A 12,284-nucleotide genomic window follows, 5' to 3' on the forward strand; every position below is an offset into this window, starting at 1 on the left:
TCCGCACTGTAATGTAAAGGAGCACTGTGATATAAAGGGGGTATTTATTACAGTGCCCCTTTACATTACAGTGCCCCTTTACATTACAGTGCCCAAAGATATCTAATCACAGTGCCCCCTATATGTTCAAAGTATGCCCAGCAAGGAGACATCCCAATCCAACAAAGAGACATCCCCATATGGCAAAGAGACAGCCCATTCCAGCAAACAGACATCCCCATATCACGAAGAGCCAGCCCAGTCCAGCAAACAGACATCCCCATATAGCAAACAGACATCCCAACCAGCAAAGAGACAGCCTGGCCAGCAAAGAGATAGCCCATCCAGCAAAGAGAGAGCTCATCAAGCAAAGAGATGGCTCGTCCAGCAAAGAGACAGCCCATCCAGCAAATAGACAACTCATCCAGCAAAGAGACATCCTGCCCAGCAAAGACAGCTTGTACAGCAAAGACACAGCTCATACAGCAAACACACAGCTCGTACAGCAAAAAGACAGCCCATCCAGCACAGAGACAGCCCATCTAGCAAAGAGACAGCCCATCCAGCAAAGAGACAGCCCATCCAGCAAAGAGAAAGCCCGTCCAGTAAGGAGACAGCCCATCCAGCAAAGAGACACCTCATCCAGCAAAGAGAAAGCTCATCTAGCAAAGAGACAGCCCGTTCAGCAAAGAGATGGCCCATTCAGCAAAGAGACATTCTTCCCAGCAAAGAGACAGCCCATTCAGCAAAGAGACAGCCCAATTCACCGCTGAGCTGTAACAGTGTGCTGGCGGGTGAAGGAGAGAGGCCCTTCAGTGCGGCTGTGTGTGCAGAGGCCGGCTGAGGAGGTGTCTGTGTGTCAGTGGTGCTTCCTGCTTGTCGCTGGAGCTGTCACACCATCCTGTCAGCCCTGCTTTGGGCATAACCGCACAGTGGAAGGTGAGCCGCGGACGCGGATTGTGTTAACTCAGTCCGGACCGCGGTCGCCGCTTACCTCTTGCTGTGCAGCCTGGTCATCAACAGGCCACTCTTCTAAAGCCCGGTGTGCCCTATGGCCAGTCCTGACTGTCTTCATAGGCAAGAGACAACAAAAAATCAGCACAGTTCTATTACTTATATTTGTCTGAGCATTAATGTTGTAGCATTCACTCGTGTGAGAGCTGGCAATTTTAAGGTTCCTTGGGTCTTTTCCTGTAATTGCCTTGCAGACATGCACACAGTTAAAGTCACTACTTTGGCTCAATGAACAGTCTAGGCCTAGGGTACACTTTTCTGATGCTTTTTCTTGCAGAACTTGAACTTGGATAGGTTCGGCCTAACCGTGGGATACTTCAGTAATTTAGCAGCAACTTCAGGACCCTAATTTTCCTCTTAAAGATTTGAGTCCTTGTACATTTAGTGGACTGAGCTCCTTTAAAAGTACGTTGAGGATGCTAAACTTTTACCTAAATATCTGAGCAGAGTCCTTGCACAAGTAACTTGAGTTTTTCAGGACAACAGACACAGTTTCCCCTTTGAGCAATGCTGACTCTAGCATAAGAGGGATGATCACAGCACAGTCTCTGGGATCTCTCACATCAGTCTGTAATCACTAATGTCTTTGGATAGTTGGTGGCTTCCTTTCAATGACTTTCAGACATCTCTCTAGTGATAGCAGACCAGATCCCCAGACAAAAAAGTCCTTCAGTCAGCTCCAGCAACTTTCAGTAGAATAGAACCCCCAGCTAGCCTAGCAGGGACCTCACTGAACAGCAGATACATGGCTAGTCTGCATAAAAGGGCAGCAGCCCTCCAGACCTTGGTCTTCTCCTCTAGGACAAAAAAAACCCTGTTCTAGGTCTCTCAGTCACCATCTGGACACACTCCTCCCTAGGAATTGGCAAGGACTGCATAAATATGCAGCTGCTGATTAGACTCTCCTAGTCTTCTATCTTCCAAAACCTTTCCAGACAGACAGGGGAAAGCAGTCAACTGTGCAGCCATGAAACACAAAACAGACCAAAATAATCCAACACAGCTCAACTGACTACAGTGAGGCCAAACTAAATATTCCTAACTTATCACCTATCTAGAAGGGAGCTATATTGTGGAGAGGGGTGGCGTTCAGGGCCAGCTTGTCAGGGTTATCAGGGAGAAAAAAAACTGGTGATTGTACTCCCCATGATGATAGATAGCCACTTTATATGGTCTTTCTCTGGAGCCCCTCAGTTCCACTCTTAGTTTTTTTATATCCTCCCAATGTGTTTATTTTTGTCTTTCTTTCTCCCTCCTCCATGTCTAGTTCCTTTTTCAGCTCCCTCCTCTCTTTCCTCATCATGGGTTTCTCGCCAAACTTTAATAATCTTGGGGTCCAGCTCAGAAACCCTTCTAGATACACTTGAAGACATGCTTATCGATTATCACACAATAACAGCAATGAGGCTGAATTTCCCGCAGTCCAGTTGGGCTATTTCAGGGTGTACTTGGGATCATCAATAAACCACCACAAGATCCTTACAAGAGCTTTGGAGTCCTCAAAGAAATGCTCCCCCACTGATGACTAATTTCCCCCTCTTGATTTTTATACTTTGCAACTGTTTGTACTATTGTGATGCTATAGAATAGATTGTAATATTATATATGTATAAATCTCTCTACTATTGTATCTTGTTACTGACATATTTTTTTTAACTGTAAATACAACTATATGTACTTGTCATAGAAAACATTTTATGCATTTGTATTTCATCTGTCTATTTTTGGTGTCTTTATTTCTAGTGAATCTCTGCAGGAGTTTGTCCCAAACTTCACCATTTTAATCAAGAACAACATCCATTTCCCTCAGTTCAGATTCTCCAAGTAAGGTTATTTAATCGATGATTCTTAAGCTCACCTCCTGCCTGTACCAATTCTTGTCCAAAAACACTTGTACATAGTGTGTGTGTTATTTAGAGTGCTATATGAGGCGATTCCAATGCACTTAATGAAAACTATAGAATCCGATTGTTGCTGAGCTCCAGACAATAAGTTTACAATTTGCTTAGTGGCTCTTAATGGTGAAGCAGTGCTATAAATGATAGCTGCCAAATTTCAAAAGTACAAGTCAAATGATTAGCAATCCATTTATATTAGATGGATGCTTCATCATGCTCCCAAGGCAAAAGCTTAGAACAGAGAAGACAGGGTGCTAGATTTATCTGGAAGTGCATGCCATGGCCACCAAAGTCTTCAAGTTAAAAGTAGTACAAGTGGCCTGCCTGTGTTACTTAAAAAAAAAGTTGCAAACATGCTTGTTAACATCTTAACTTCTTACCTATCAATTAAATTCATTTTGCATTGTTGTCCATACTCACCAGTAAATTACAGTGGCAGCAAATCTTACGCAGCACAATAAGGTTACCATGACAATAATAGTTACCATTACAACATAAAAGCAGTATAACTTCAGCCAAAAATGTTTTTTTTCTAGCTTTGGGTAAAGGGGAAAGGATTAAAACCTTTGTCGGGGTAGAGGGGAAACCTTGTTTTGGTGACAACTGTCACAGATGGGATTTCCCCTTATTTTAAAGAGTCACTTACATTCTTTGTGTCTTAAAGGACAGGAGGTGCATTGTAATTCTCCTAGTAGGGACATTAATAGGATGATTACACTACATTTAAGGTACCAAAAAAAGTTTTGACTGGAATCACACTGGAAAGTAGGCGTAAATAATGTAAAGAAAAATGCCCCCTAGCTGATAAACAATATAACAGTGCTCTAATACAGTTGAAATTCATGGTCTTGCAGTAGCTGGTACTCTGTTCTTTTGCTTCTCAATGCCAGAATATGAACAACAATCCTACTTCATCACATACAGTGTAGGACAAGCAGTTGCCATTGGTCCTACAATGTGCATTATGACGTCAGCTAGAAGGGCAGTAACAAGATGGGTTGGAGAAGAAGAACAGCTACATGGTACTGGTTGTCACATGAATAAGAAGTGGGAAGGAAGACTGTGGGACCCCAGACTAACGTAATACAATGAGCATTGTGTTATTCAGAGAGGGGAGACATTGGTAGTTTATATATGTTCAGAGGTAGGCTTTACTGTTTTAATCCTTGTATATGCATCTATCAGCGGTATAAGGAAACCATAAGAAGCAAATCTGTATTCAGTAAAAGAATTTCTAATATGTTAATTGGCTTACTATGTCAATACATATGAAATTCATGGTCTTGCAGTAGCTGGTACTCTGTTCTTTTTCTTCTCAATGCCAGAATATGAACAACAATCCTACTTCATCAAATACAGTGTAGGACAAGCAGTTGCCATTGGTCCTACAATGTGCATTATGACATCAGCTAGAAGGGCAGTAACAAGATGGGTCAGAGAAGAAAATCAGCTACATGGTACTGGTTGTCACATGTATAACAAGTGGGAAGGAAGACTGTGGGACCCCGGATTAATGTAATACAATGAGCATTATATTATTCAGAGAGGGGAGACATTGGTAGTTTATGTATGTTCAGAGTTAGGCTTTACGGGTTTTAATCCTTGTATATGCATCTATCAGCAGTATAGGGAAACCAGAAAAAGCGAATCTGTATTCAGTAAAAGACTTTCTAATATGTTAATTGGCTTACTATGTCAATAGAGATGAAATTCATGGTCTTGCAGTAGCTGGTACTCTGTTCTTTTGTTTTTCAATGCCAGAATATGAACAACAATTCTACTTAATTCATGTTAATTGGCTTACTATGTCATATGCCCATTTTAGATTGCAGTGCTCATTGGGGTTTTCCTTAAATGTAGTAGTTTATGAACTGGAAACACAAACTGAAACGCTCTTGATAATGTAGGAATTTGATGGACAATGGAGACATGAACTGAGGCATACAGCATGGATACTAATAAGCACTTTGATATCTGGTCCAATTTTGTTGTGTTATTAGTCAGGCTATTCAGTCTGTCACTCATGCTGTGTTCTCTTCTTCCCTACAGGGGAAACATTGAAGGTGACAATGCTCTAAAGAACTGCACTTACCACCCTACACAATCTCCTTCTTGCCCAATATTCACCATGGGTTTTATTGTGGGGGAAGCCGGTGTCAATTTCACAGAAATAGCATATAAGGTCAGATAACATTTTACAGAACACTTCTGTACCACATCATAATTAATAAAAGTGTAATTGATGACCACTTCCTGTATTTATAATATATTCTAAACCCAAATATAGTGGCAAAGATTTTTTTTTGCATATATATTAAAATTATTGTTTTTCACCTTAATGTATAATAATTTCCAAATATCATGTTGTTTAGATGAAGACTGGCTGGTCATCTGTGGTAAATTTTCTTATCCATGAAACCAAACTTGGTCATACAGTAGTAGAATTTTGTATGAAAATTCATAGCAGTACATTCAATGAATTGACAAATGTAGTTTGAAAGTAATTTTGCTTTTAACATATTATTTTGGAGTGAATGAACTTTCTCAAACAAAAGCAACATTTACTGTTAGGAAATTGATTAAGAAAAAAATTCCATACTGTTCTATCAAATTTTCTTGTCACCATGGTCAAAAACAAACATCAGTTTGACTACACTAACAATTAGAAAATCAAATTGTCCTCCTGAGGATTTACCCCCCTTCCTGACCTGGCCATTTTGTGTGTTACAGCGCTGCGTTACTTTAACTGACAATTGCGCAGACATGCAATGCTATACCCATATGAAATTTGTCTCCTTTCTTTTCCCACGAATTGAGCTTTATTTCGGTGGTATTTGATCGCCTGTGTGCTTTTAATTTTTTGCACTATAAAAAACAAATCCGACAATTTTGAGAAAAAAAGAATATTTTGGACTTTTTTTCTATTAAACATGTCCAGTAAAAAAAATTTAGGCCAAAACGTATTCTGCTACATGTCTTTGCTAAAAAAAATCCCAATACGTGTAAATTATTTGGTTTACGTGAAAGTTATACCGTCTACAAATGGTGGTATATATACTGGGATTTATTTTAAATTTTTACTAGTAATGGCAGCAATCAGCAACTTATAGAGGGACTGTGGGACTGCGGCGGGCATTCTGACACTGGGGGGAACTGACTTGGTGTCACTGACATCCCCAGTGACACCAATAGAGTGATCAGTGCTAATAAAAAGCACTGACACTGTACTATTAGCACTGGGCAGGAAAGGGTTAACTTAAGGGGTGATCAAGGGGTTAACTGTGTGCTTCACTGTATGCACACTGCTTTGTATGGCTGTGCTCTGCACAGCCATCCAAGGCAGTGTGCACGAGCTGACAGGGAGAACTGTTTTGTTTACAAACAGTTCTCCCTGTTGGAGAAGCTTGGCAATCACCGGCCAGGACCCAGTGATTGGCCATCGCCGCCGCGAATGGCAGCACGGGTAGGACGTGCACCCCCTACCCGGAAATGCAAAATCACGTATATATACGTAGTTTTACGTGCCACCCTGTAGCAGTATTTCTGCTATAGGGTGGAAGGGAAGCAGTTAATAAGAAGATTTTTTAATGAAATTCAACTAGTGTATTGCCAGCTTTAGTATTGGCTGTGCTATGGAATCACCTGTATCTCCCAATGCTGCTAACTTGTACATGGGGGAGGTAGAGAAGAAAGCTTTGAACTCTTTCATGGGAATAACAGCAAGTTATTGATTTAAGTATGTACAGCAGATAAGAACATCAGAAATACACGCTTTCAGTGAACACATAAACTCGGTGAACAAAAACAATCTGGAAGAGGCACAGAATACGAAAGAATAACAAATTAGAAATTTAAGACTGTGTGTTACCTGTCAAGGGGGGGGGTGACATAAACATTGAAGTCTATAGGACATCTACTAATACATAACAGTATCTGCTTTTTGACTCCCACCACCCAACCTGGGGATTATTGGAACTCTGCAACATGAGATGGTAACAATAAACAAAATCTAAGACAAGGAACACAGACCTCTCAAGAGCGCTTTGAAAGTTTGTGGCTACCCAGACTGGACTTCAGTTCAACATCCACAAGGTTAAGCAAAACCCAGGACCATTGAACAGAGGGGAGAATCGGAACACACAGAGTAATATAGTAATCGTGTATGTAGCTGAAGCGTCAGAAAAGTTCAGAAGGATCTTTAACAAACATCACATCCCTTTGTCTATCAAGCCTAGCAATACACTGAGACAAAAGCTCGTACATCTGAAAGACCCAACATTCAATCATAGACAGGATAACAGTGCAGGGAAGTGAGGAATGCAAAGAACTGTACATTGGGGAGATGAAACAACCTCTTAATAAACAAATGTCCTAACATACAGTAGGAGGAGAAGACTCAGGAGTTTGCCTGCACCTTAAGGAAAAGGGAAATACTTTTGAGGACATTAAGGTGTGCATTTAACACAAAGAGGACAACTGGTTCACAGGAGGAGTTGAAAAGGCCATCTACATCAAATTGGAGCAACCATCCTTAAGCAGGGTGGGGGCCTTCTACAACAATTGTCTTTCACATAAACTCCTGTTTAATATTTATACTCCAGTGTTCAACAACTCATACCTTTGGCCATATATATCAATACCTATGAACAGGGGCGGACTGACCATTTGGAAACTCGGCATTGCCCGAGGGCCCCGGGTCAGTAGGGGGCCACATGAGATGCCCCTGGTACCTTTTTCATAGGCTTTTTTGAGTTTGGGCAAGGACACAGGGTCCCCATGATCCCCTATTACCCGGGGGCCCCATGAGTTGTCAGTCCGCCCCTGCCTATGAAGGATGAAAACATATTCCTGATGCCCAGGATGGGATTATGTACAGTAACTAGAGCAATTCCCACAATCTTCACACCTCCCATTCTGTTCTTAGGTATCTGCCTTTTTCGTGGTAGATGGATTAAGGTGTCTGTGCTACCTTTGTGGATATAAATGCAGGGACTACAGCTATATAAATGCAGGGACTACAAAATGCTACAGCTACGAAACAACTTCAACATTACAGAACAATCCCAGCTGAATGTGAATAACTTCTACTAACCATACCATGACCTGGATAAATGAGAACTTTCACAGACATTTAGGCCTGCTCTACAGTGAAAGAAATAAGTATTTGATCCCCTGCTGATTTTGAATGTTTGCCCACTCACAAAGAAATGATCAGTCTAAAAATCGAATGGTAGGTGTATTGTAACACAGAATAGCAACAAAAAATTCAAAAGAAATGCATGTCTAACAAATTATGCCCTGATTTGCATGTTCATGAGGGAAATAAGTATTTTATCCCCTATCATTCAGCAGGATTTCTGGTTACCAGGTGTCTTTCATACAGGTAACAAGCTGAGATTAGAAGCAGTCTCTTAAAGTGAGTGCTGCTAATCAAATTTTGTTACCTGTATAAAAGACACCTGTCCACAGGAGAACTTCTACCCAGTTTCCTGCTCCTCTAAAACCACTGTGCTACTGGAATGCCCTTCACTTCTTAGCTGAAGACTGATAATTCAGAAAGGGCGAAATACAGTTTAAATTGCCCCAAAATTGCCATATGTATATGTCCAGCATAAAACAGAGTTGTTCAAACCTTGAACATTTAGTCGATGCTTAGAATGGGAGGTTAATGAGGTATATAACTTTCTCCATGCTTCCAGCAACTGTCTTCCCCTGCAGAGATTACTGTTGTTGCTTTTATTACTGCTTTTATTATCCTTAAATGTTAAGACATGTCTACTATTGCAGGGAGGCATTATTGGAGTGATCATTAACTGGAACTGCAACTTAGATTTACATCAATCAAAGTGCCGTCCACAGTATTCTTTCCGACGCCTTGATCTGCAGAATAATGTGTCCACTGGCTACAACTACAGGTTGGTGGGCGAGGCTGATACTGAGTGAGAAATCACAGAGTCCCTTTTATGAAGTCACAGCATAAGAGAGGGCAACCTCCTATTCAGCACACTGGGATAGGAGCAGGGCATAGCTACAATTCACGGGGCCCCATAGTGGCCTCTTTCTGGGATGCCTGGCAGTGTCAAGTGAGACATTGGTGTATTTACATAGTAGTGTACTGTAACATATGCCTAAATTGTAAAAGAAGAATGGCAGGGAATTCACTTTATATTTATTTAGTAGCTCTCCAGCATTTCCAGTACAAGATCTTCAAATTCTATGCCGTTCTACCCTCCCAGCCACCAAGGGCTGAACATTTTGGTTTAGTAGTCAAGAAAAAAATTTAAATTGTATATTATTATTTTTATTTTATATTAATATATTATTACAGAATTGTCTGTGCTCATATGCATAATTGCTCTATAAGCTTAATACAAACGTCTTTAACTGGAGGATTTTTTCAGAATTACAAACCTCAAAAAATATATTTAATTGGAAATGACCTTCTGGGATTTTTTAGCCTCGGGAAGACTGTGTTAGATATACAGGGTTAATGATGACAAGTGATAAACATATACTCAAAAATGGGAGAGTAAGGGTGAGCTCTAAGACAGTTTAGAATCAGAGTAAAAGTAACACTAAAAGATACCAAAAATAGCCCATACATATCCGCTACCTCATGGCCCTGTAATCTATTTTTCATGAAATATTTACCTACAACTGAAAGTTGAATGACAGCAGCAAAAAGAAAATGGAATTTTGAGATCAAAGGGTTAACTGTGTGCCATTTATAACTGTGTGCTGGGTTTGTGCTTCACTGTAAGCTTTGTATGGCTGTGCTATGCAGAGTCATGCAAAGCAGTGTGCAGGAGCTGACAGGGAAGAGAACTGTTTTGTTTACAAACAGTTCTCCACCCTGTCGGAGATGCTCGGCAATCCCCGGATGCCAGCGTGTAATCACCGGCTGGGACCCGGTGATTGACTGCAGCAGAGGCGAATTGCTGCGTGGGTGTGCCACGTGCACGCCCCCTATCTGGAGATACAAAATCACATATATATATATGTGATTTTGCACACCCTGTACCGCCCTGTAGCAGTACTTCTGCTATAGGGCGGACGGGAAGCGGTTAAACAGCACTGTTGTACAGATTGGTATTAGTAGTCCTGCGATGTCACCATTTGCCTCTTCCTTGGGGTTATCCTGTCTTGTATAGGCAGCATGCTGCACTGCTCTCCTGGCTTTATTTTAAGTCTGTCTGTGTCTCCTGTCTGCCTTTGGAAGGGCTGCCTGGGCTCACCTCTTACTGCTTCTGAAGTAAGTGGATGAAAGCAGATGGATCTTATAGGGACAGTGTGCCTGTTTTTTTGGTGAGAGATTAACCCATTGCCCTCTGGAGGATTTAACCCCCTTCCTGATCAGGCCATTTTTTTGCAATACGGCGCTGCTTTACTTTAACTGACAATTGCGTGGTCATGCAATGCTGCAAAATTTCAGACATAATTTCGTTTCATTATTTCAGATTTTTTTAAGTTTGTTACTATTGTAATTTGGAACTTCGGATACATCCAAATCTCTGAATAATGAAAAATTCATCTGAATTTCGATTTGGAACAAAATAAACAACACATGTTTAGCCAACAGTTTGTGCAGCTCTTTACAATACAAAGTGAGACAGAACAGTTACAATACAAGAGGGTTTAGAGCAGGGGCGGACTGACAACTCATGGGGCCCCCGGGCAATAAGGATCATGGGGCCCCTGTGTCCTTGCCCACACTGAAAGCAAACCCAAAAAAGCCTATAAAAGGTACCAGAGGCATTTCATGGGGCCACCTAATGACCCTGGGCCCTCGGGCAGTGCCCGAGTGCTCAAATGGTCAGTCCACCCCTGGTTAAGAGGGCCCTGCTCCTAAGAGCTTACAATCTAATTGGGTGGGGCAAGTAGTAGAAAAGGGTAATAAGTGTGAAGGATCAGCTGGTGGAAGAATTAAAAGTTCAGTTTTTAGATGGAGGCAGGATAGGCTTCCCTGAAGAGGTAAGTTTTCAGGGATCACCTAAAGGTGACCAGAGTAGGAGATAGCTGGACAGATTGAGGTAGAGAGTTCCAGAGGATAGCAGAAGCTTTGGATAAGTTTTGGAGATGAGCATAGGAGGAGGAGACAAAAGGAGAGAGCAGGAGGTCTTGGGTGGAGGGAGAGGATGGTTTGGGTGATATTTTGAGACCAGAATTGTGATATAGCTTGGTGCAGAGTTTTGAATGGCTTTCTATGTTGTCAGTATTTTGAATTTAATTAGCTGAGCAATCGGAAGCCAGTGGAGGGATTGGCAGAAACTGATAAGGTGGTTGATAAAGTAGATGAGTCTGGCAGCAACATTCATGATAGACTGAAGGGGTAATAACCTGTGCAAGGATAGGCTTATGAGAAGGGAGTTGGAATAGTCAAGGTGAGAGATAAGGGAGTGAATGAGTAGCTTGGTGGTTTTAGTAGCTTAAAAGCATTGAATATTAGAGATGTGTTGGGGGTGAAGTCTACAAGCTTTTGACAAGCTTTTGACAGTGATTGGATTTGGGGCTAAAAGGTCTAGAATTAACCTAGTACCCTGACATAAGGGGAACAACTGATAGTTGTATTATTGATCTTGATACAAAAGTCAGGGAGGAGGGCATGGACAAAGGGAATATTGCAAGCAGGGGCGGACTGACCATTTGGGAACTTGGCCACTGCCCGAGGGCCCGGGGTCAGTAGGGGGCCCCATGAGATGCTCCTGGTACCTTTTATAGGTTTTTTTGGGTGTGGTTTGAGTGTGGGCGAGGACACAGGGGCCCCATGATTCTCTATTGCCCGGGGGCCCCATGAGTTGTCAGTCCACCCCTGATTGCAAGCTCATGTTTAGAAACATTTAGTTTGAGGATGTGGTATGACAGCCATGCTTATGTCAGTTAGTAAGTTAGTAGTGCAAGAAGAGGTGAGGAGTAGAAAGATAGACTTGGGTTTCATCAGCGTAGAGATGCTATTGGAGGCTGTGGGAGGTTATCAGGTGACCAAGAGGATAAGTGTAGATAGAGAAGAGACAGGGTCCAAGAACAGAGTGTTGGGGGTCCCCTACAGAATGAGTAAGTGGAGAGTAGCCCGCTACTGTCAATCACAGCAAGTGAACCAATGAGGAGAGAGTGGGGCCGAGCTGCACTCCGTTTGTAAATGGACATGGGGAACAGCGGCTCGGGAGTGAGCCTCCTCAGGTGCCCCCATAGCAAGCTGCTTGCAATGAGGGCACTAGGGAGGAGGGAGAGTCCAGGAGTGCCAGCGGGGAACCCGAGAAGAGGATGATCAGGGCTGTTCTGTGCAAAACCACTGCACAGAGCAGGTAAGTATGACATGTTTGTTATTTTTAAACAAAATACATCTTCTTTTAATATCACTTTAATTCTATAGTCAGCTTCATGCATTTTCTGTGT

At 41.9% G+C, this 12,284-nt stretch overlaps 1 protein-coding gene across 1 annotated transcript in view; it reads left to right on the plus strand.

Annotated features, from left to right (window-relative positions):
* The window catches only part of P2RX2 (purinergic receptor P2X 2), a 48,908-nt gene that overhangs the window by 14,694 nt on the left and 21,930 nt on the right, over positions 1-12,284 (plus strand). Inside the window, exons 6-8 of the mRNA XM_089652190.1 lie at positions 2,737-2,817; positions 4,941-5,073; positions 8,679-8,806. Coding sequence (XP_089508316.1) covers positions 2,737-2,817; positions 4,941-5,073; positions 8,679-8,806 — 342 coding nt within the window. The remainder of the gene's footprint in view (positions 1-2,736; positions 2,818-4,940; positions 5,074-8,678; positions 8,807-12,284) is intronic.

The sequence above is a fragment of the Staurois parvus genome, unplaced genomic scaffold, assembly GCF_062004578.1.
Source record: "Staurois parvus isolate SC_StPar_1 unplaced genomic scaffold, SC_StPar_1.0 ptg000673l, whole genome shotgun sequence".
Taxonomy (NCBI): Eukaryota; Metazoa; Chordata; class Amphibia; order Anura; family Ranidae; genus Staurois; species Staurois parvus.